We start from the raw sequence: 22526 nt of genomic DNA on the forward strand, positions 1-22526 counted from the left end.
GGCCAGAGGAGCACTGGCCCATCGTGAGACCCCCCCAGCAGCAAGTGACCCCAGTTCTGTCAGCCATACTGTCTTGCTTCTGGAAGCAGTGCTAATGTGAGCACTGGTGAGAGACACAGGCCCTGGGTCATAGCCCCCCACAGCCTTTGAGGGCCCCCCACCAGGAAGTAGGGCAAGAAACCCCTGCTTGGGGTTCTTGGGAGGCTCTAGAAGATGGTATATGGCAGGCTCCTTTCCTGGGACAAGCTGGCATTTCATCATAACTGTAACTACCATCAGCGCACGTCTGTGACAGCCGTCCAAGGGAAGAGAACTTCCCAACATCGCCCGACGGATGCCCATACCCTAGTCGCACACCCAGTGGGCCCAGCTCAGGCCCCAGCACAGGGACAGCTGAACTTGGTGCTGCTGTGGACCCAACAAGTAATAACTGCCCAACCCTCCGCAGCAGCGCTTCACCAGCCCCCCAGACCCCACTTCTTGTCCCCTTGAGTCCCGTCAGCTCATTGAAGGCAGAAGCAATCACGGTGACGGGAGGGAGCGTTGCCTTTTAAGGCCTCTCCGACTGCAGTGCCAGCGCAGAGGAGCCTTTAAAGGGCATTTCTGCTTGGGCCGGCCCGCCCGTCCCCAAATCCAGAATAAAAATAGAAGCGGCGCCCCAGATGGCTTGGCTGCTCCAGCTCCCCAGAATGGCCTCTCTGAGCCCGTGGGGCAGGCAGCCAGGGGGCGCAACAGGCGAGGCACTGGGGATGTGAGGAGCATGCAGCCCAAGGCGGGCGCCCAAGCAAGGGCACTGTGAGCAGGCAGGTGCGGACGTGTCAGCCACCCCCGACAAACTGGGGCTGAAGAACCACCCCCAGGGCGGCACTCCAGCTCTCTCTGGGGGCAAGAGGGAGCTTGCCGGCTAGTCACTGAGGGAATGAGGGAGACCGTCCCAGCCTGTGACAGACCTTAGTTGGCGGAGAAGACTGGCCCCTGGCCCTGCTCCATGGGGCCTTTGCTCCCCTGCGCAGCCAGGCACAGGGAAGGAGCTTTAAGGAAAGGGCTTTCGGGACAGACAGATCCATATACCCAGCAAGGCCTCACCCATCACATGGGGCCTTGGACAGAGCCTGGCACACATGATGGCTGCTGGCTAGGTGTCTATCCCATCCCTTGGCCTGAGCGCAGGCACCATGAGGGCAGGACTCCTGCCTGTCTTACCTCTGCCAAATCCCTGGGGCCTAGAATAGCGCCTGGCGCACGCAGCACCCAGATGTCAAATAAAGACAGAAAATGAAAACCTGATGGAGCCCAGCCACCTCCGCAGGGAAGAAGCTGCTAATCAGATGCCCACCTGTGTCCCCCAGGCATGTTCTGCTTGTCTACTCAGTCTGAATAAGTTGCAAACCTGGAAAAAACCTGCAGGTTTACTGGACATCTGGCTTCTCTCTAAACCCAAAATGGGCCAACTGTCACATTCCCTCAGAGCCGGAGCTGTCCCTGGCCAGATGCCCTAGCCCTGAGATCTTCCCTCTGAGAAGGGCAGGCACACTCCACCCTGCCCGTGGGGCCCACGCTCACCTGAAGTAGTCACTGCAGGCAGCCAGGACTACCTTGTGCGCGTGGAAGGTCTCTCGGTTGATGGTGAGCACAACGTCCAGGAGCTGGCCCTGGGCGCGGAGGGTGGCGAGGCCCTGCAGGAGGCTGGTGCTATGGCCAGGGGCCGAGAAGGTGCACTTGAGGGCCCCATTCTTGTCGGCCATGCTGCAGGGAAACAGAGGTGGGCAGGTGGCTCAGAGGCCTCGGGGTTGTCTGGTCTCTTCTGGGGACCCTAGGCAGGCTTTGTAGGGCCCTGAAGCTGCCCCAGGAGGAGACGAAATTGCCAGAACCAGCCCCAAAGAAGCGGAAATAAGACCTAGGTCCCCATGGTGTCTGCCACCTGCCCACTGACTGGCCTTGGCAGTGGATGACCCTCTCCAGCCTTCATATGCCACCTGTGAAATGGGCGGAGGAGTTTCATGCAGGACACACAGAGGCTCCCATGTCTCTTTTCTATGTATTCATTGAGGTGAGATTCATACAACATTCATCATTTTAAAGTGTAAAATTCAGTGGCATAATAAAATGTACTCACAGTGCTGTACAACCATCACCTCTATCAAGTTCCAGAACACTTCAGAACTGCAAAAGGAGATCCATATCCATTAATAGTCAGTCACTCCCCACCTCCCCCCAGCCCTGGTAGCCACTAATCAGCTTCCCGTCACTATGGTATCGCCTGTTTTGCACATTTTATGTGAATAGGATCATTGAACACTCCCCCTTTTGTGTCTGGCTTCTGTCACTCAGCCTGATGTCTTCAAGGTTCTTCCATGTTGTAGCCTGAATCCGCTTCATTCCTTTTTTATGACTGTGTAATATTCCATTGTGTGGGTGCACCACAATTCCTTTATCTGCTCACCCACCTATGAACCTTTGGGTTGCTTCCAACCATCTCCTTTTTAAACATTTATTTCATCATCTTTCATTCTAAAATGACCTGTGCCTACTGAGTGCTCATTTTGACTCTCTGCATCACCTTACTGGTCCCTGTGCCCCAGCAAGCCACCCTCATTAATAACCCCTTCTTCTCTTCCCCACAGGAGACAGGGTAGGATTAGAAGCCAGTATGGAGGTCCAGTTGGGCCTAAAGGAGGAACTCGAAAGCTGCAGCCTCCCAGGCAGTATTAAGCCCCAGGGGTGGGGATGCCATGGGCCACCTTCTCACTGCGGGGGAGGGAGTGCCACCTCCAGAAGGTGCTGGCTTTCAAGGCCCATCAGGCTGAGTGAAAGAGGCCGGACACAAAAGGCCACACACTGCATGATTCCAGCCACTCTGGCACGGCATGGGCCCAGTGTGCCTTTTGGGCCCAGAACCCCAGAGGAGGGTGGCTACACAACCATAAAGTCACCTTGGCTGTTTTCAGAAGAATTTGGCTCTGGCTGTGCTCAGTGGCCACCCAGCCAAGGGGAAACACCTGTTGATCCTACCTTTCAGGGACAGGGACACACTGAGCAGCTTGTCCACGGCTCCATGTCTAGAAGAGGACACAGGAGGATTTGATTCTGGGTCCAGGAAAAAGCACATCACATGGGATCTTCCTGTCACTTTGTGGCCAATGTGAAGAAACCACAAAATCAAGAATAACTGCCTCAAGAAGATGGATTTATCTGTGGGGACAGCTCCCTGGGGGGAATGGGACAAGTGAAACAGATTCCTGCACCTCAAAATGAAGATGCTCAAAGCAAACGTTGTTCTAGGATATAAATAAAGTTTTAAAAAGGCAAAGGGTGGAAACAACCCAAATTTGCATCAATGGATGAATGGATAAACAAAATGTGGTGTATGCACACAATGGAATATTACTCAGTCATAAAAAGGAACGAAGTTGATTCATGCTACAGTGTGGAAGAACCTTGAAGACATCAGGCTGAGTAAAAGAGGCCAGACACAAAAGGCCACGTGCTGCATGATTCCATTTCTAAGAAATGTCCAGAACAGGCAAAACCATAGGGACAGAAAGCAGATCAGTAGTTACAAGAGACTGGGGGGTGGGGGTAGGGAGTGACTGCTTGTGGGTAAGGGGTTCCCTTTGGGGTGATAAAAATGTCCTGGAACTAGACAGAGATGATGGTTGCACAACATTGCAAAAACACTAAATGCCACTGAATTGGATACTTTAAATGATGGATTTTATGTTATATGGATTTCACCTCAAAAAACAAAACAACACTCAAGGACATCTGTGCCTTCTCAGGTCCTGTGTAAAACCCTGCCATGACCTCCAGGGCCTCAGACTATATCAGGTCTTCTGTGGTTCAGCCTCTATCACCCCAACTCACCCCCCTCAGCCCCTGTCCCCTTGGCTATTTCATCTTGGAAAGCTTTTGTAGAAATTCATCCATAAATGAATGGTTTAGGAGGCCCTAATACATCACTTCATTCTCCAAACATAATAGGAGGGGACAGTGCCCATCAGTCCATCAGGCCCCCATGGGGTCAAGAATCTTCCCAAGACCCTCCCAGCCCACACCCTACCCCACCCCAGGCAAAAGCCATCCTCTGCCACACTCTGCTTTCTCCCCATGGTCTCCGGCTCTCTGGAACTTGCTATCCCATTCCTGGGACTGATGCCTGCCCACAAATGAGGGCCAGGAATGTGGGCACTGGTCTTTCCAAGAAAGCAGGAGGGGAAAGAAGGCTCCTCGGCTCCCACTGCCCACCAGCTCCCAAAACACTATCGGTGATGTGATAGTGTTGAGCACAAGGCACACAGTCGGGACTAACGCAAGGTCCCTGACTCGCATGGGCTGCCCACCTCAGCAGCCCTTCTGGAGAGCCTCCAGAAAGGGGACAAACCGACCAATGCACAGAGCGGCTGCAGGGCTCCGGGCATTGACCACAGGTCTGCCAGGTGCTCAGAGTCCCAAAGATTAGAGGACAAGATGGGGGGACAAGGGGCCTGGGAGTGGACCTGGTACAGGGGACAGGATATGGAGGGAGGATAAAGGACATGGCAAGGGAGGGCCTGATGCAGGAGACAGGGGACATGGCGGGAGACACCACCCATGTATGTGGAAAACCTTCTGTCCCTGGGAGGCAGGAAGATATGTGATTCAGAGCCCAGGGCCGTGGTCACCTGGGCTGATGATGCTGAGGTGCCACTGGTGCCGGCAGTCAGATCCGGGATTTGTCTGGGAGGTTGGGTGTGCAGGCTGTGGAAGGAGGGAAGGGAAAGGGCCCAGGAGGACCCTGAGCCTCTAGCTTGGCCCAGTCTCCTCTCCCATCAGGTGGAGGGGACACCCACCTCACACGCCCCCTCCTCTCCTCCTCTCAGCCAGTGCTGCTGCCCATCCATCCTGAATGGCCACTGCTGGGACCCGAGCCACTGCTCTTTCAATTTCCCAAGAACCCCAATGGACCCGTGTTTTGAAGATTACAAAGACAATGTCATTGGTTCACAGACCCTCAGAACTCAAAGAGCCTCCAATTGTACCTACTCTCTGGCCAGGGATGTCCTCCGCTATATAGGCCCTGCCAGGACATCTCCAGAGACAGGGTCTTGCTGTGTCCTCTCACCAATGACGGGCCTCTGGACCACCTGAGCCAAAGCCGTGTCCCACCTCAGCCTCTAAGGACCCTTGATGGCTAAGGTCCAACTCCCCTCCCCTATTCTCCTCACAGGCTTTTTTTGTCAGCCCCTCGTCCCTTTCCCATCGGTGGGAGGACACAGCACAAATAAGACAGAGTAGCCCTGCCCTCACCAGGTGCACGGTCCAGGGAATAGGGACCCAAAGTGGTCAAATCATCCAGAATCAGCTTCATATTAGAGCCGTATTCCAGGGGGAACAGATGGGACTGGGAGTACAGAGGTGCAGAGGCTAGAAAACGGGGGTGTCTCCGGGTTCTCTTCCCAGCTCTGCCACCCCCGAGGTTAGACAGGGACACCAAGCCTCTCCCACAGAATGGAGGGCTGGGCTGCATCCTGTGTGTTGGCTGGCCCACGGAAGCAGACCCCATTACTATGCAGAGCCACCTCTCCCCTATGCCCCACCCCGGCCTGGGGCCAGGAGCTCCACCTTCTCTGTGCAGCACAGCAGCCAGGGAGTCAGGGACAGCGGGTGTGACCCCTTAGAACCTCCCTCCCAGGGCTAAGGATGGAAGAGGTGTGTCTCAAATCAGGGACTGTGTTACAATGCAGATGCAGATACAGATGCAGACATCGTCGGTCTGCATAGCCATGGGGAGGGCAACGCTGCTCTCTGCAGATCCCACTCAGCACAGTAGTGGCTGCAGGCTGTGAGAAGGTGACACACGTACAGCAACAGCTTGCCACTTTCAACACTAGGATCCCCTAAAATCATCCAAACCTGCAGCCTGGCCCTGAGTAGACTGTCTGGAGGGTTGGGCCAGGACCCAAAGCCTGGGAGATGCACCTTGGTGAGACCCACTCCAGAAAGCCTGCCTGGGCTGCACCATGGATGGCCCTTACCGCCCCAGGCTCTAGAATCTGGTGTCACCCCTGCCCTGCTATGTGCCAGCTGTGTGACTCTGGCATGTTCCCTGGTCCTCTGGGTCTTCATTTTTTTAGCTATCAAATCGGGCAGGAAAGAGCACAGATGTCACAGAGCTGCCATGAGACTTCCTGACCCCCATCCCCTCCTAGCCCCCATCACAAATGAGGGGCCACTGACTACCTACTTTCTCCAGCTGCACTTTGTGCTGGCAAGGCCCATGGGGGACTGCATCCTGCCACCACCCATATAAGCCACCTGCATGCCTTTGCATGGGGCCAAGTGCTTGGGAACTTGAAGCTTGGAACCACCCACAGAGTGCTGGCACATGACAGGTGCCAAGTTAGCCTGGTTGGCCTCTCTGTGGACACCTCGCCTCACAGATTTTGTACACTCCCCAACCCCAGCCTTTGCCATTTTGCTTTTAGCTGGCCTCGTTTTTCTCTTAGAAGCACCTCAGAGATTGTGAGGCTGGGAGAGAGGACTTCCTGTGCTTCCTCTGAGCCCTGGGGACTGGTGTGAATGTGCATGTTTTCACCTGAAGAAAGACCTCACACCAGAGGCAACTTCATCCTGGGGCTGCTTGCTCCCTGGATATATATTCCCTGTGGTCCTCCATATATAAAGAGCACCAAGAAATCAATACAAAGCCACTAACGCCACCAAAAGCTCCACAAATGACATGAGCAGATAGTTCATAGGAAAGGAAGCCCAGCTGGCTGGAGAGACCTAAGAGTCAGCCTCACCCACAATAAGGGAAGCGTGCTCACCAAAGGACAGACTTCACCCCTCAGGTGGGCAGAATCATCAGGCCATCTGGCAGCAGATGCTCGTGACCATATCCAGCAGGATTGGGAAGTGGGACAACCCCCAGGAAGGCAGTTTGGCAGACCTAGCAAAATTGTAAAGGCTCACATCCTCGACCGAGCAAGCCAACTTTGGGGATTTATCTCAGAAATTCTCGCACGTGCAAGTTGAGAGATGTGTGAGGATACTTACCAAATACCATTTCTGGGTGCTGAAGATGGGAGACGAACTAAAGGCCCTTTAAGGGGAGACAAATGGCTGCTCTTCAGCTGAGCACAGAGGCCATGCACACTCAGTGTTAAAATGCTCCTATGGGAGTTAGGACACCCCTGCCCAGAAACCCTGATCAAGCCCAGAGCACTGCTGGTTATAGGGTGTGGGGCCCAATTTGCACCAAGTGGACAGAAGTGGCTCCTTTCTGGACACGCCTCATCCTGCCCCAGGCACTCCTCCTCATGCCCCCAGCAAGGCTCGCAGCTCCCCACAAGGCTGTTTTCTTCTTCCCCTTTCACAAATGAGACAACTGTTCTTGAAGCCCCCACCACTACCCCCATACACACCTTATAGCCTCGGGGGAACTCAGGGAGGGCAGGAGGAAGCCGGCAGGGGCTAGAGTACCCAGCTGGACAGAGAAGCAGGCTTGCTGGGCGGAGGTGGGCAGGAAGAGGAGGGAGGGCTGGGGCCTGGGACCGATGACTAAGGGAAGGACCCATTACTCAGGCCAGCCCAGACAGGGGGCGGTCGGCACGGCGGGGCCACGGGGCCCCAGGAAGGCGGCGGCGGCAGCAGCCCTGAGCTGGTCCGAGGCTCCAGACAGCCACCCGAGCCACGGTCACCCGCACTGAGTCATCGGAGCCAATGCGTCAGCAGCTGGGTCAGGGCGTCTCTGGAGGCCGCTCACTGCCACCCCCCTGCACCCTCAGCCTGGATCTGGCCTCTAAGGAGCTGTCCGTGCCCCTCGCTGTCCTGACCCCCAACCCTCGCACTCTCCTGACCCCAACCCCAACCCTGTGTCCTCGTAACACTGTCATTGGGCACCCCCAGCCACGTCCAGGCCTATGCTGGACATGGGACACAGCTGCTGCCTCCCTTGGGATTTCCCTGCACAGAGGCTGACAGCCAGTGGGACTGGGTGGGTTAACACCCACAAGTGGATCACCTGTGAGGATGCCCACAACCTCCGGGAGCCCCCAGCCAGCTGAACCTATTGCCCACACTGTCACCAGATCCTTGCTGATACCCACACACCTCCTTCCCTCCCCCCACCAGTCCTTCATGGGGTCATCACCCCCACCACAGGCTAGAGTCTGCTTCAGGGCCTGCTTTGGAGGGACCCATGCCCAAGGCAGGACAGCCTAGTGAGGGATGGCCCCAGGAGTGCAGAGCCACATCAAAGGTGACAGGGCTCCGCGGTGAAGGTAGGGGGCTGCCTTGCGAGCAGCACCTGGCAGGGTGGGCGCTACCCTCCTCCTGTTCTTGCCGGTCTGCTGACCCTGGTCTCCATGGTTGGTTTCCCAAGCCTACAGGAGAGATCCAAAGCCCCAGAAAGTTCTTTTCATTGGAATGTCCAAAAGAAAAAAAAAAGGAAAAGGCAAGAACAAGAAAGAATTTCACAGAAACATTTCTTTGGGGTTTTGTAAAATCTTTTCCCACCCCCACATGGAGCCCAAAACTCAGGCCAGAACAGAGTCTGACGATATTGCCCCTTTAACATACTGTTCTGACATGCAAATTCCCTCACTTCCCCTCAAAACAGAGAGCACTTCCACTTTCAAAGCCAATTTTGGTTTTATTGTCCATGTGGCTCGATGGAGCACAGCAGCACAGCACAGCTGGTTGGCTCAAGCCCCGGCCGACACAGTACCAGGGAGTTCCAGGCCACTCCACCCCAGGGTCCTGGGTGCATCAGTGGGGAAGACACTGTATTTTGGGGTACAGTGAGGGACAAAGACTCAGAGAGGCAGACAGAGACCCAGAAAGTGGGGGAACCGGGACCCAAAGATAGGTAGAGACAGGGACCCAGAGAGAGAGAGAGAGTGGAACAGAGACCCAGAAATGGTTGGGGGGAGACAGAGACTCAGAGAGCAGAGAGAGGGGGCCAGGGTGAGGGGATGGGGCTTGGGCTCTCTAACTGCAGATGGAGAAGCACCGGCCACCCGCTGGTCACCTCTGTCCAATTTTCCACACCACTCCCCTTACCTCCTGTCCAGACACACTGGAAACTTCTCAGGCTTCCCCCTCCTGCCCACCTCTGATCCTTAACAAAGCAGGCTCACTGACAGAACACTCGCCGGGCATGGCCCTTCACACAGAACTTCGTGAATCCCTGGCCAGCCCAGGAGGTCAGCGCAGCAAATGTCCCCTTCAAGACAGAGTAAGTGAGGCCTAGCATGGCCCCCCAACACCCCGCCCCGCACCCCACACAGCTGCAGGCAGCTCCAGCACCGGTTCTTGCTACAATGCAGCCTGCTGACTCTGCCAAGGCCACAGCTCCGACTCCAGGGCACGCAGCTCCATGGATAAAAGGTGCGTCTGAGTCAGGGTCCCACGCATCCCACAGAGGCAGACACCCCAAGCCACTGTTGCTGTGGTTACCACAATATTTCACAGCTCTGGGTACTGTGCTCCCAGCCCAAAGGATGCAGTCACCATGTTCTGGCACCTTGCACCAGGCCTCAAAGGCTCACGCTGGCCAGCAGCCCCCACACTCACGTCAGCACGCTCTCTCCTGGGACCGCTCACCCCGAGGCCAGCTCCGCCCTCCCTACCCCGCAGGCAGCCACGGCCCCTGATAAGGGGCAGCTCCTTCAGAGATGCCTTCAGTCCTCTAGCAGGGCTTGATCCCAAGGCTCTCAGGGGAGAAGACGAAAGAGCAGGGCTTCTGGGTAGACAAGCGTTGAACTCAGGAGCAGATGAAGGTCCCCACAGCAGTGTCCCAGCAGGCCAAGATGCCAAACCACTGAGAGAGAACAGTGGGGAACAGAGACCCAGAGAGAGGGGGGTGGCAGAAACGCAGAGGGAGGGAGACAGAGACCCAGAGAGAGAAAGAGGAAAGACAATCCGGCCAGCGCCCCAGATCCCGTGTTCCCCTACGCCTGGGCTCTCCCCACAGCATCAGCAGTTAAATTGTTTATTCCTCCCTCCTGGTCATCATGCTGGTTATTCTCCTACATCCTCTGCCATAATTTAAAACAGGATGCCCACGTCAAGGCAGATCTGTGCACCCTGTGGGAGGCCAACTGTGCCAGGCTGCCAGGCAGGGGAAGAGCCTCATCCACTCCATCCCACCTGCCCTGCCTCCTCCAAGAGCTGGGTGCCGTGGACAAAACCGAGGCCACTAAGAGCCCACCCTGGGAGCACTTCACCCCTGGGCCCTGCAAAGGAGCCCCAGGCTACACCTGCCCACCTCATCTTCATGGCATCATCATGCAGGGCCATCCCCTACATATATGTCCTTGGCTCCTGCTTATCCATGCCTGCAGAGCAATGACAGGGTGACAGAAGAGAGGGGCTGCTAGGGCATTACCAGCATGAGGTAACCGTGCAACGTGCTGGCACGCAGGACTAGTACTCCTGAGAGCCTCCATGTGATAGTCAGGGAGGCTGAGGGTCAAGAGGGTGGCAGGAGAGGCAGACAGGTTCCCAAACCCGTGTCCACCTCAAAAGAACCATCATGAATCCTCCCAAGGACCTAGAGAGGGAAGAGAAGAAATTCCGAGGGGCTAGGAGTAGAGGCTGGGGTCTGGCTGGCCCCGAAGTCACTGGTCTCATAACGAGACCCTGGCGAGCCCTCCCCAAAGCCCACCTGAGATCCTCTGTGCACAAAGCCTGGCATCGGGTGGTCTCACTTGGTGCCGGCTCCACTCAAGGCAAGTCCCGCCAGCTCTGTCATTCTGCCCTTCAGTGACAGGGACAAACAGTACAGATCCCCCAACCCCTCAGTACTCATTGGGTTACAGCCAAGAACTTTGCAGGCATAGCCTAACCTCCCACCAGCAGAAGGTGATAATGATGTCAAACCCTGTCACTCCCCTGCGTAAGCCCCCGTGGCTCTCCACAGTCTTGCTCCTCAGGGGCCAATGTGAGCCCAGTGCCCATAAAGCCCAGCCGTGACCTCCTGCCCGGGCTCTATGCCTTCACCTCAGCCTCTGACTGATGCCCGAGGGAGCCCAGGATGTATGGGGGTCTGACCACTGCTGACGGACAGGAGGACCCTGTAGGTAGCACCTGTCCAATCTCAGCAACTTCTCAAGGCTAGGAAGAAGGAAAGGGAACACCCAGATCCCACTTCCCTCACCAACAGCGAGCTCTCTGCCTCCACAGTACCCTCACCCCTCCCCATCCTGACAAGCGAGCACCTACTCCGTGCAGGGCTGTGGGCCAGGGCAGTGCAGACCGGGCTCCCAGCTCACTTCTCAGTGGGCAGTCTGGAGAGGGGTACATCACTATCATTACCATCCTACAGTCAGGGACACGGAGGCATAGAGAGATTCAGGCACCCATCCAAGGCCACACAGCATGTAAGAGGCCCAGCCAGTGTTGGCCTCCCCATAGTCCCAGGTAGATGGGTCCCCTGATCATCTCCATGATGCAGATGATGACACCGAGGCTGGGTGAGGCCACTCACCAGGAAGTGGACATGAAGCTGGACAGCAAGTAGGGCCTGATGTGGCTCCTTAGTGGCAGCCAAGGTGAGGGTGTAGACTGTCCCACTAACCCTTCAGCTGTTATTAGGGAGGTAATCCCACTCTGCTGGGTCACAGTGGGAGAGCCCCACCCAGGCCCCCACACTTCTCTGACCCCCAACCCAGTTCTATTTGTTTCCCCTTCCAATCGCTCCATCTGGTAAACCATCCATCCATTCCCAGCCTATCTCCAGGCAGGGTAGGGTGAGTTCTATCTCCTGCTATGTTCCAGCAACTGGCACCATGCCTGGCATATGCTCAGAGGTCAGTCATGTTTGTTGATTAGATGGCTGGATGGCTGAGTGGATGAATGGATGAAGGGATGACTAAATGGATGGATGAATGGATAGATGGGTGGATGGATGATGGGTGGATTAATGGATGGAGAGAGGGATGAATGGTTTGGTGGATGAGTGGGTGGATGGAAGGGTTGGTGTGTGGAAGGATGGATGGATGGATGGAAGGAAGTATCAGTGGGTGGAAGGATGGGTAGATGGATGGACAGTTGAATGAGGTGGCAGGTAGATGGCTGCTAGGTGGCAGCAGTGGCTGGGACCTGATTCATATCTCTGCTGCAGATACCTGCTCTGTTACCCTCTCCATGTAACCTCCTGGTTCAAGTCCTGGGACTGAGTATGTCACCCTTTGACTAGGCTCAACCAGGAAGCCCCTGGCAGGCTCCTCTCTGGGACGTCTGGCCTCCACATTTTGCTCATGCTATTCCCCATGTTGAAGGGTCAACTCCTTCTGCCCTCCCCACCCCCACCACTCTTCCATATGGCGCACTCTCAAGCCCACCAGCTCTTCCATGCTCCTCGGTCACCTTCCCCTCCGAGCCTTCTCAAAGTAGAAGTTCTCCCCAATGGCCTCCCTTGCCCTCATGGCCCAGCCAGGGATCCTTACAGCCTCTCTGGCCCTCAAAAGCCCAGTCAGGGCCCCCACGCCAGGGGCAGCAGGGGCAAGTAATAAGCAGGTCTCAGTCTGAGGCATCACCTGTTTTCTTCCCACCCACTGACAGGAGGCTGATCCCCATAAGGGCCTATCCCCCAACACTGTCCCTGCTGAACTGGGCTTGGGCCACTTGAATGAGCAAAACCCCTTCACTCTACAGATCAGGCAAGCAGGCACATGACTGTGTGGTCCCAGAACACCTCTCAGAAACCCAGTGAGATTCCAGCACTGCCTAATTTCAGCATCTAAGGGCCCAGCCCAACTGTCTCCCCTGGCAGGGCAGGTGTTGAGTCGCCTAAAGGGACAGTTCTGCTAAATGGCAAGTGCTCATGCCCAGTGGTACTAGGCCATACGCAGGCAGACATAGATGTGGGTATGGCTCAGCAAGGATCTTCCAATAGCAGCACAAAGTTCAGCATCAGAAGGGGCCTATCGTGAACATCATCATTTTATGAGGTGCCAACATTCCTCCCCTCTTCTGATAAGGGCTCCCTGTTTTCTTGGGGAACCTCCTATTCTTCACTCTCAGCCCCAGTGGTAAGGATCAGGAGACCCACCTCTAGTTGATAAGGGAAACATAACCCAGCCTGGCCAACCAGAGCCTCCCAGGCCCCGGCCATACTGATTGGTCCCTGAATAGGGGGTGTGGCCCGTCTGATTCAATCAGAGCCTTTCCTAGGATTTTTGCTGGAGCCACCAGGATGGCAACTTGCGTTCCCCCTGGGGTTGCTGGGATGGTGAGGAACAACGTGAGGTCACCTTGCCCAGTCAAGCAGGAAGGCATAGCAGAGAGACAGGACTCACAGATTTCAAGGGAATCATCTCAGTTCTGAATGTAATGTACCTGAAACTGGATCTCTCCCTGAACTTATTTTTCATGTGAACAATGAACTTTTCTTTTTTAACTGAAGGCAGTGAGCTGAGTTTCTGGCTCTTGTAAGCAAAGGGGGACTTCAATGTCAGGAAGTCGAATTCCAGGGCTCGAATTCCAGACAAGGCTCTGGAAAAACCACCATGGAGATGACACTCCTCCAGATACCAACTCTCCCTGCCCAGGAATGGGGGCAAGGAAGCCTGGCTGGTTGATCTGCAGGCAAGTGGTTGGTGACCAGACCCAGTCTGAACCCCGCCTGCCTCTAACACGACAGCCACCTCCCTGGGAAAGGTCAGCAAGCTACCCATGCCCCCTACTGTGAAAGTTCAGCAACTCTAAATGCTAAAATGCTAGAAGCAGGCCTAAGGCTGGAGCAACAGGGCGGCCCAGTGCCATCAGCCTCAGCAAGGAAAACACCACCCATAGTTTCTGCAATTGACTCACGTGGAGTGTAAACGTTTGTATGTTCCCAGCCTCCCTGCCTTACGGGCACACGGGCTGCCATTGCCCCTCACATGACAGGGGCAGGAAGAAAAGAAAAAGCAAGAGAAGTCCTTCTAGGATCAACCCAACATCACCAAGGCAAGTATATGGTTATCATTTTAACTACAGTCCTGGAAGTTTTCCAAGTGAAGGCTGTCTCGGGGGTCCTCAGTGGGGCTCCCCTCCATGGCTGGTGTTCACAGGCATTTTGTCACCCCTTAAACCCTGGGTCAGGAGAATGCCCCACTCTCAGTTACAGTCATGGAAGATTCCGGGTGATCACATCTCCCTGCTCCTGCTTCCTTCGGCAAGCTGCTTCAAATTCTAACATCCCTTTGAGAGGCGAGCTCTCCGGATATCCAGCCCAGCCCAGCCCAGCCCGCTCCCGCTCAGATCCCATCCTGTCTTTGACCCCTGTGGAATTTCGCAGTTGTGGCGTCAGAAAAACGTCTTCAGCCTCGATCCTCGATCCTCGGGTGACCTCCTCTTGAGGCCTTTTAAAAGCCCAAAGGTCCACCCCTCAAGATTTTCTCCAGGCCAAGCGTGTTCAATTCCGGAAGCTGCTTCCCTCACAGGAAAGGTCTGCGATTCCCCAAAGGTGCCGGTTACTTCCTCCCGAACCACAATATTTTCAGTGTGCAGCGAGGTGGTCGGCGGGAAGAGATCAGCCGCTGGGCTGCTCAGCGAGGGGTCTGAAGTCACGCTGGATGCGCCCCAAAACCCACTCTGTAGAGGAATATTGGGGAAACGCTCTCACAGCCATGGGGGATGAGCTCTGTGAATCCTGAGCGGCCCTCTCTGGAGGGAAGCGGGAAAGGGGCGGGGGAGGAGGAAGGGACTGGAGACTCAAGGTTAACAAGTGTTAAGAGCCCGTCTGCACAGCTGCAGAGCGGCTACCACAGGAGGAGGGCGGGTGGGCCGCGGTGGGGACCCAGTGGGCCCCAGCCCCCACTTCCCAGTGCAGGCAGCTGGATGGGGAGAGCGGCTGGCCATTTCCCGTCTTCGACGCCGCACTAAGATCCTGTCTGTGAACCAGATGAAGCCCATGCAAAAGGGTACTGCTCACTAGTTTCTCTCTAACGGGGTTGATGCACTGACAATACCCCGGTGAGTTTCTGTTTCTCTACCCAGACTCTGCCATTAAAAAAAAATGAGGAGAAGGAGAGTGACCCTTGCTCAGCTGGCCATGAAGGGCTGTTACAGAAGCCTCTCAGTCAGGCCAGTTCCTCTTGCAAAGCCATCGCAGGACTGCGTGTGGAATATCCGCTAGACCATATCAGAACCTCCACAGTGAGGCCCCGCCCTCAGGGAGCACACATTCTAAAGAACACAGGTCCTTAAGAACACAGAACATACCGTGAGCACGGGACAGAGGGCAGAGAGGGGCAGACAGCAGGGGGGAACAGAGTAGCCAAGACCCAAGGAGGCAACACTGGAGTGTGCAAAGCTCCAGGACAGGATACTCCAGCCAAGGAAGAGCTGGGTCACAAGCCCAGCAGGGGTGCCAGCATGCTGGTGGAGACTGGTGGGCTGTGGAAGCACAGGGCCCGGTGGGTGGGCAGGGACTCACTGTGGGGGCCCAGGGGACCATGTGAAAAAGTGGATTTTGTTCTGAGACTGTTCTCAGTGAGAAGGTGCCCAGCAGGCAAGGGAGTGGCAGGGTCTGGTGTCCACCTTGGGAGGGTCCTGCTGGCCGTGGGGGGTGAGCAGGGCGGCTCAGAGCCCAGATGAGGAGGTGGAAGAAGGGGCCAGACTGGGATGTGGCTCCAAGATGGAAGCAACACGACGTACCGACAGATTAGAAGAGAGAGCAATTAAGTGCACGTGTGGTGAGTACTCTCAAGGAGAAGCTCTGAGTAAAGAGGTGGGAACTGAACTGGGAAGACCTCCCAGACCAGGACCTGGTCCTTAGAAGACCAGTGGCCCTCAAGCAAGGAGAGGCACGACGACTTTTCAGAACAGACTAGGGACCTCAAGCCCTCCAGGCCAGATGTCCACCTCTGCTCCTGCTCTCCACTGGATGATCTCAGGCAGCAGAGCCTCTCAAGCCAAGTGAGGCCTCATCTTCCTGCCTGATGGGTCCTCCCCTAGTGCTTACTCTGTGGTCCGCGGGAGAAAACTGAGAGCCTGTGACTCCCCGCCCAGTCACCACCTTTGGTCAACACATCACACAAGTTCAACCTTGAATCTTCCCCAAACCCATGCCTACCTCACCATCTCTACAGCCCTTCCTTAGTGCAGGACCCCTCATCTTCCACCAGAGGGATACTTCTGAAACAGGAATCTGACCCAGGTGCCCCCTCACCCAAACCCTGCCCAGTGTCCCCTGTAACCCCCACCCCACTCCTCCCTCTCACCCTCTCCAGCTCCTTTCTGCCTTCTGGACTCCTAAAAAGCCAGGCTTCTCCCCCTTTAGAACTTGCACGTGTCACTTGCCCACACCCAGAAAACAGTCTACCTCCCGAGACTCCCTTCCCTGGAGCTGATGGCATTAACCTTCAGACTCTGCTCAACCTCATTTGTAACGAGGCTCCCAGAACCTTCTAGAGAAGGCAGGGACCTCCAACTCAGCCTCAGGATCATTTATGGCAACAGTGGGGAAATGACGGCCCAACTATTTCACATGCTGGTACACAGGCGCCCCACACAGGCAGGGCCTATCTGTCCAGGGGCCCCACACACCCAACACCAAGCTCAGCAGCAGGAGCACAGGAGGCGTGCGACAACTGACAATTGCCAGGGGAAGAGAAAGGTGTCCAATGAGTCCCATCCACGACAGGAGGGAGCCAGGGATGCTGGCTCCTCTCTCCCTCCTCCCCCTTCTCCAGGGTCTTCAACTCCAAGTCTAAAGCATGTCCTAAGCCCCTATGGTGGGAGGACAGAGAAGACCCACTTTTAAAGTGTCTGGGGGGATGCAGGTGCAAACCTCCAACCTGGCCTCACTGAGCTCTCCCATAAGGATCAGCAGTAAAAAGTACCAGTTAAGGAAAGTGGGATGACATATGGCATCCACTCCCTAGAGATGGTGTGATGATAGTGGAGGCTTTCTACCCAGTAACTATGGCCGACAGCAAGAGGGCCGTCCCTGGTGGGGGGGACTGCAGCTACCAGGTGGAAGCAGTCCAGCTGTGACACAATCACTCTGCACAATTCGGGGTGAAGTGTGCAGTTGTCAGAGCAATTTCACATCATGAGCTCTAGGGATCCTACCGGCAAGGTGAGGAAAGGGGCGCCTCACTCCCGGAGGAGTTGAGCTGCGCGGCCCGGCCCCTGAGCACCTCCAGCTCAGTGCTCCCGCCAGCCTGCCGCAGGCTCAACTGCCCCCACCCCAATACCCTGCCAAGACCCATAAATTTGTGCTCCCAGGTGCCAGGCTCACATGGCAGCATCTGCCCTTTGATGCTGCAAAAGCAACTCAGATTTGACAAGTTTCAGTGTCTCACTGGCCCTGCCACTGTCCCTCTCATGGTCACCAAGTAATGATACCAATGTCCTTCCAACTGCTCAGGCCAACTGCCACAGACTGTGCCCTCCTCAAAATTCACATGTTGAGATCTATTTCCTAATGTGATAGTGTAGAAGGTAGAGCCTTTGGGAGGTGATAAGGTTATGACAACGGGGCTCTCATGAATGGTTTTAGTGCCCTTATAAAAGAGACCTCAGAGAGCTCCCTAGGCCCTTCCACCATGTGAGGACACAGCAAGAAGACTGTGTCTATGAACCAGGAAGTGACCTCTCCAGACTTCCCAGCCTCTGGAACTTCGAGAACTAAATTTCTGTTGTTTTTAGCCACCCAGTCTATGGTATTCTGTTACTGCAGCCAGAACAGACTTAGACACCAACTTTCTCTTCCCAACCTGCCACACTGACTCGTCAGCAAGACCTGCCAAATACCCCATGATCCCTTCTTGGTCCACGTGGGTGCAATGGACAGAACGTCAGCAGTGTCAGAATCACAGGGCAACATTGCCAGCTCCACACTAACACACATGATGTTAACATCACGCGATGTGCTGGGCACCCTCTGAGCACGCCCTCTCCCTAGCTGGCTCCTTCCCAGCTACCCAGCCCAGTGGGCCCGCGATCTCACCTCCCAGGTGAGGACTCTAACACACAGAGGGTTGCAGGTGTGCCCAACGTGTGTAACAAGCACGAGGGACCGCACATATACACACGTGGGTCTGCTGAGGCACCGGGTACCACCAGATCTCCCAGAATTCCCAGGGAGGAGTTGAGTTCCTGTCTCTGAAGGGTCAAACTCCTGCCTCTCTCTTTCAGCTGAAAAGAGGATAAGGCCAAAGGAACAAGAACTTTCTCAGTAGGCCAAATCTTTCGCACAGGGCTTGGAGGCTGGACTCTTCCAGAGCCTCAGGGATTAGGGGAGACAATACAGGGTGCAGCCAGAGAGGGCTTGTTAAGAAAGTTTCAACAAGCAAAGGCCACCAAGCCAGAAGCAGACACCTCGGTTGAACTGTGCCAAACCCGCTCACGCTGTGGCCCATGGAAACACCTGTGGCCAGTATGGCCCTCACCCAGATACTCCTGCCTTGCTGCCCAAGGAACAGCGTGAATCAGTAAGTCTGGGCCCCATCCAGACATCTTTAGGAAAGATGGGCAGAGAAGAGAGGATGCCAAAGGCCCAATGCAGGAAGAGCCTCTGTGGCAAGAAAGTTCCTCCAGAATTAGACTGGCCGGGTACCTCACAGTGACAGAATTTTAGCTGGGGAGGTGAGACTCTCAGGAGAGTTCCTTCTCCTCCTCGCAAAACTGTACATGGCCGCAAACCTCCTAACCCTCCAGGAGCCGGGACCCCGGCAAGGGCCTGGGGTGGAGCTGGGAGGGGGCCTGTTGCAGAACAAGCATCTTTTGTGTGAGTGAGCCTGCAGCTAGGACCCCACTTCCCCTCAGCAAGCCCCTGGCCAAAGCAGCCAAGCTCTGTCCATCCCAAAGGTTCCTCTTGGTCATTAATGACCATCTCTACTAGGCAACGGGCTTTTTGTTGATCCCTCGAGATAGAAGAAAGGAGAATAAGCTTTTCTCTTTCTTTTCTCCTCCTCGGTTGCAGAAAAGCAAAGTTGGAACAAACAAGTTATATAATGCCGGGGGTGGTCGGGGTGGGGGAAAGCAGTCCCTCCTAAGGACAGTTTTTTGAGTTGTGGGACCGCTGGAAGGGCCAAGGGGAAGACAGGAACCGCCCCCACCCCTGGCCAAATGACAAAACCCTTCATGGGACAACAAGGCAGACACAGGCACCACCTGGAAGGCTGGAAACCCAGCCTCAAAGACAGGGCCAGCCTCCCCCCAGTCCTTGGCAGCCCCACAAGTCTCCCCAGGAAGGCAAGGGATGGACTTGATCACCATGAAGGGACTTCCTACTGGCCAGACTGAAAGTCCCAGAGAGCTTTTCCACACTCCATTCATCCAGTCCCCTCCCCTCCCTTCTTCCCACCCCCGTAGCCATATTTCTTGAACATTTATTTCCTCTGGGCTGTCTGTGCTCCAGGCATACCAGACCAAGACTGCACAAGAAAGACACAATCTCTACTCTCAAGGCATTCCCACTAGTAAACACACCAAGTAGTGTTGGGTGGTAATAGCTTGATCAAGGACACGAACAGACATTATGACCCAGCAATTCCGCTCCTGGTATACATCCCAAAGAACTGAACATAGGTGTTCAAAAACTGTACATGTCTGTTCATAGCAGCAGTATCCAAAATAGCCAAAAGATGGAACCAATTTAAATATCCTTCAACTGGTGAATGGATAAACAAAACATGGTACGTCCACCCAATGGAATATTAGGCAGCCATAAAAAGAAATGACTGATACATGCTACATTGCAGATGAATCTTGAAAACATAATAGGGAGTAAAAGAAGCCAGACACTGAGGGTCACATGTGGTATGATTCTATTTATAAAACAGGTAAATTTACAGAGGCAGAAAGTAGATGAGTAGTTGTAGAGGAACTAGGGGAGAGGAAAATGGGGAGTGACTGCTCACAGGGACAGGATTTCCTCCTGGGGTGATGGAAATTTTTTGAAATAGACAGGTGATGGTTGCATAACATTCACCATGTTAAATACCACTGAATTGTACACTTTAAATGAGTGAGTTTTATGTTATATAACTTTTACCCCCAAAAAAGCCAATACAACAAGGTGACCAGAAAAAGTGTTCCTGGGGCTACTTGAGCTTGGGTGGTTGGGCAGGTGGCTCAAGAGGCCATGATCTTGGAGTGGAAGTACGAAGAAGAATGAGGCATAGGCAGGTTGTGCACTGGCCCTAGGTGGCTGGTTTGGAATAAATAAGGGAGTGAGGTGGGGGTGGGTATAGCTCTAATGGAAGAGTACATGCTTAGTATGCAGGAGGTCCTGTGTTCAATCCCCAGTACCTCCATGAAAACAAACAAACAAATGAACGAACGAATAAATGAACAATGCTATAAAGGCCTCTACATCTCAGAAGGATCCTTGGGAGAATCTTGTGTGCCATAATCTCCCTCAAAATTTGATCTTCTTCCATGTTTGCTCCATCTCCCCATATGGGGGATTCTCGCCCTTCTCCCCGCACTAGCACTGCAGGGATAAGACACCCCCCCATCAGTTGCTCTAGACAACAGATTTGTCACTAGGATGGAGGGCAGGGGGTAAATGGGCATCTCAGAGGTGGGGGAGATGTCTTTTAAGAAAGTGCCTCCATCGCAGACATAGTAAACAATCTTACGGTTACCAGGGGAAAGAAGGTGGGAAGGGATAAATTTGGGAGTTTGAGATTTGCAAATGTTAACTACTATATATAAAAAAAATTTCTTCTGGATAGCACAGGGAACTATATTCAATATCTTGTAATAACCTTTAACAAAATAATATGAAAATGAATATATGTATATATATGCATGATGGACATTGTGCTGTATACCAGAAACTGACACATTGTAACTGACTAAACTTCAATTAAAAGAAAAAAGTGCCTCCATTTAGAAAAGATTTCTTAGATATAACACTAAACACATGATCCATAATGAGAAACAATGATAAAGTGGACCTCCTCAAAATGATAAACATTTGCCCTGGGAAAGATATCATAAAAAAAACAAACAGACAAGCCATCTGCTGGGAGACAATATTTGCAAATCATATATCCAATAAAGGACTCATACCCAGAATACATAAAGAACACTTAAAAGTTAATAATAAGACAACCCAAATAAAAAATGGACCAAAGATTTGAAAAGATACTTTACCAAGATGAATAGCCAGTGAGACCATGAAAAATGCCCAATATCATTAGTTATTAGGGAGATGCAAAATAAGATACCAGCATATGCTTAGAGTGGCTAAAACTAAAGACTGTCCACATCAAGTGTTGGCAAGGATGGGGAGCAACTGGAACTCTCATACATTGCTGGGTGGAATGCAATCTGGTGCAGCCACTCTGGAAAACAGCATGGCAGATTCTTACAAAGTTAAACCTAAGTGCTTGCTTCAGTAGTATGTAATACCAAAACTGGAATGATACAGAGAAGATTAGAATGGCCCCCAGCACAAGGATGACACACAAATTCTCAAAGCAGTCCATATTTTTTCATCTAACCTCAAAAAGAGGAAGCTCTTTGACAAAGATATGCTGAACAATTATTCATATTTTCTGGGATGGGGAGGCTCTACTTGTTAAGAAGCCCAATTCTTAAGGTGAAGGGTTACAGTACAGTGTGCTTCATTGATTTCCCCTGCTCCTCTTGCTGTTTTACTACAACCCCTAATTTGTTTATCACTCTAGTATTTGTAGAAAGATGTTTTTGTATTTTGCCACATCATGATAATAATAGTGCCAGTTTGCAAGGCTGGTTTATATGTTTAAGTACAAGTAAATCAAAGATCCACTTACTTAAAAAAAAAAAAAAAAGAAAGCTAAACCTATACCTACCATAGGACCCAGTCATTCCACTCCTAGGTATTTACCCAAGAGGGTGAAAGTATATGTCCACACAAAGACACATACCTAGATGTTCACAGCAACTTTATTTGTAATGGTCAAAATGGAAACAACCCAAATGTCCATCAACCAGTAAATGGATAAACAAACTGCGCCCATCCATACGATGGAATACTAGGTAGCAGTGAAAAAGAATGAACTTCTGATACTTGTGATAACACTCATGAACTCCAAAAAGACTCTGTTAAAGGAAAGAAGCCAGATACAAGAAACCACATATTATATGATTTCATTCTTATAAAATTTCTAGAAAGACAAAACTATAGAGAGCAAAAGCAGATCACAGTGTGCCTGGGGCCAGGGGTAGGAGAGAAACGGACTGAAATGGGCTTGAAGGACTCCATTGTGGGGATGGAAGCATTCTCAAAACCTGGATTGTATTCATGGGTACAAAACTCTATCAATGTGTAAAAATTCAATGAACTGTTCAGCCAAAGTGAGTGAATTGTATGCTATGTAATTATATCTTGCCTTTGCCCCTAGGTTATCCTTACCCAAGGCAGGGACCTAAAAGTTTGCTGTCCCCTCTTAATCTGTCCCTTACATGCCACCACATGCCTGTCACCAAGTCCCACCCACTCTACCCCCTGATCCTCTGATCTCTCCTTGCTCCCCACTACAGTCCTCCAAAGCCCAATTCGTGCATGCAGGCCATCAAGCTTTTCCAGCCTGTACCAGCCCAGGTCCCCA

The 22526-nt window shown here is 53.4% G+C and overlaps 1 protein-coding gene and 1 non-coding gene across 6 annotated transcripts in view; one reads left to right on the forward strand and one right to left on the reverse strand.

Annotated features, from left to right (window-relative positions):
• The window catches only part of KLHL26 (kelch like family member 26), a 35860-nt gene that overhangs the window by 3449 nt on the left and 9885 nt on the right, over positions 1-22526 (reverse strand). For 2 of the 5 annotated variants that reach the window (XM_072947341.1, XM_072947344.1), the window contains one exon: positions 1564-1746. The exons of 1 other annotated variant lie outside the window; for it this stretch is intronic. In XM_072947341.1, the coding sequence (XP_072803442.1) occupies positions 1564-1746 (183 nt within the window). Of the gene's footprint in view, positions 1-1563; positions 1747-2116; positions 2164-3012; positions 3060-22526 lie in introns of all 5 variants that reach the window. 2 more of the 5 variants (XM_072947342.1, XM_072947343.1) reach the window with 2 other exon arrangements.
• Positions 21320-21425, forward strand: LOC116285121 (U6 spliceosomal RNA). Its single transcript, XR_004194806.1, has one exon. It is a non-coding gene; the product is annotated as a U6 spliceosomal RNA (small nuclear RNA).

The sequence above is a fragment of the Vicugna pacos genome, chromosome 22 (genome assembly GCF_048564905.1).
Source record: "Vicugna pacos chromosome 22, VicPac4, whole genome shotgun sequence".
Taxonomy (NCBI): Eukaryota; Metazoa; Chordata; class Mammalia; order Artiodactyla; family Camelidae; genus Vicugna; species Vicugna pacos.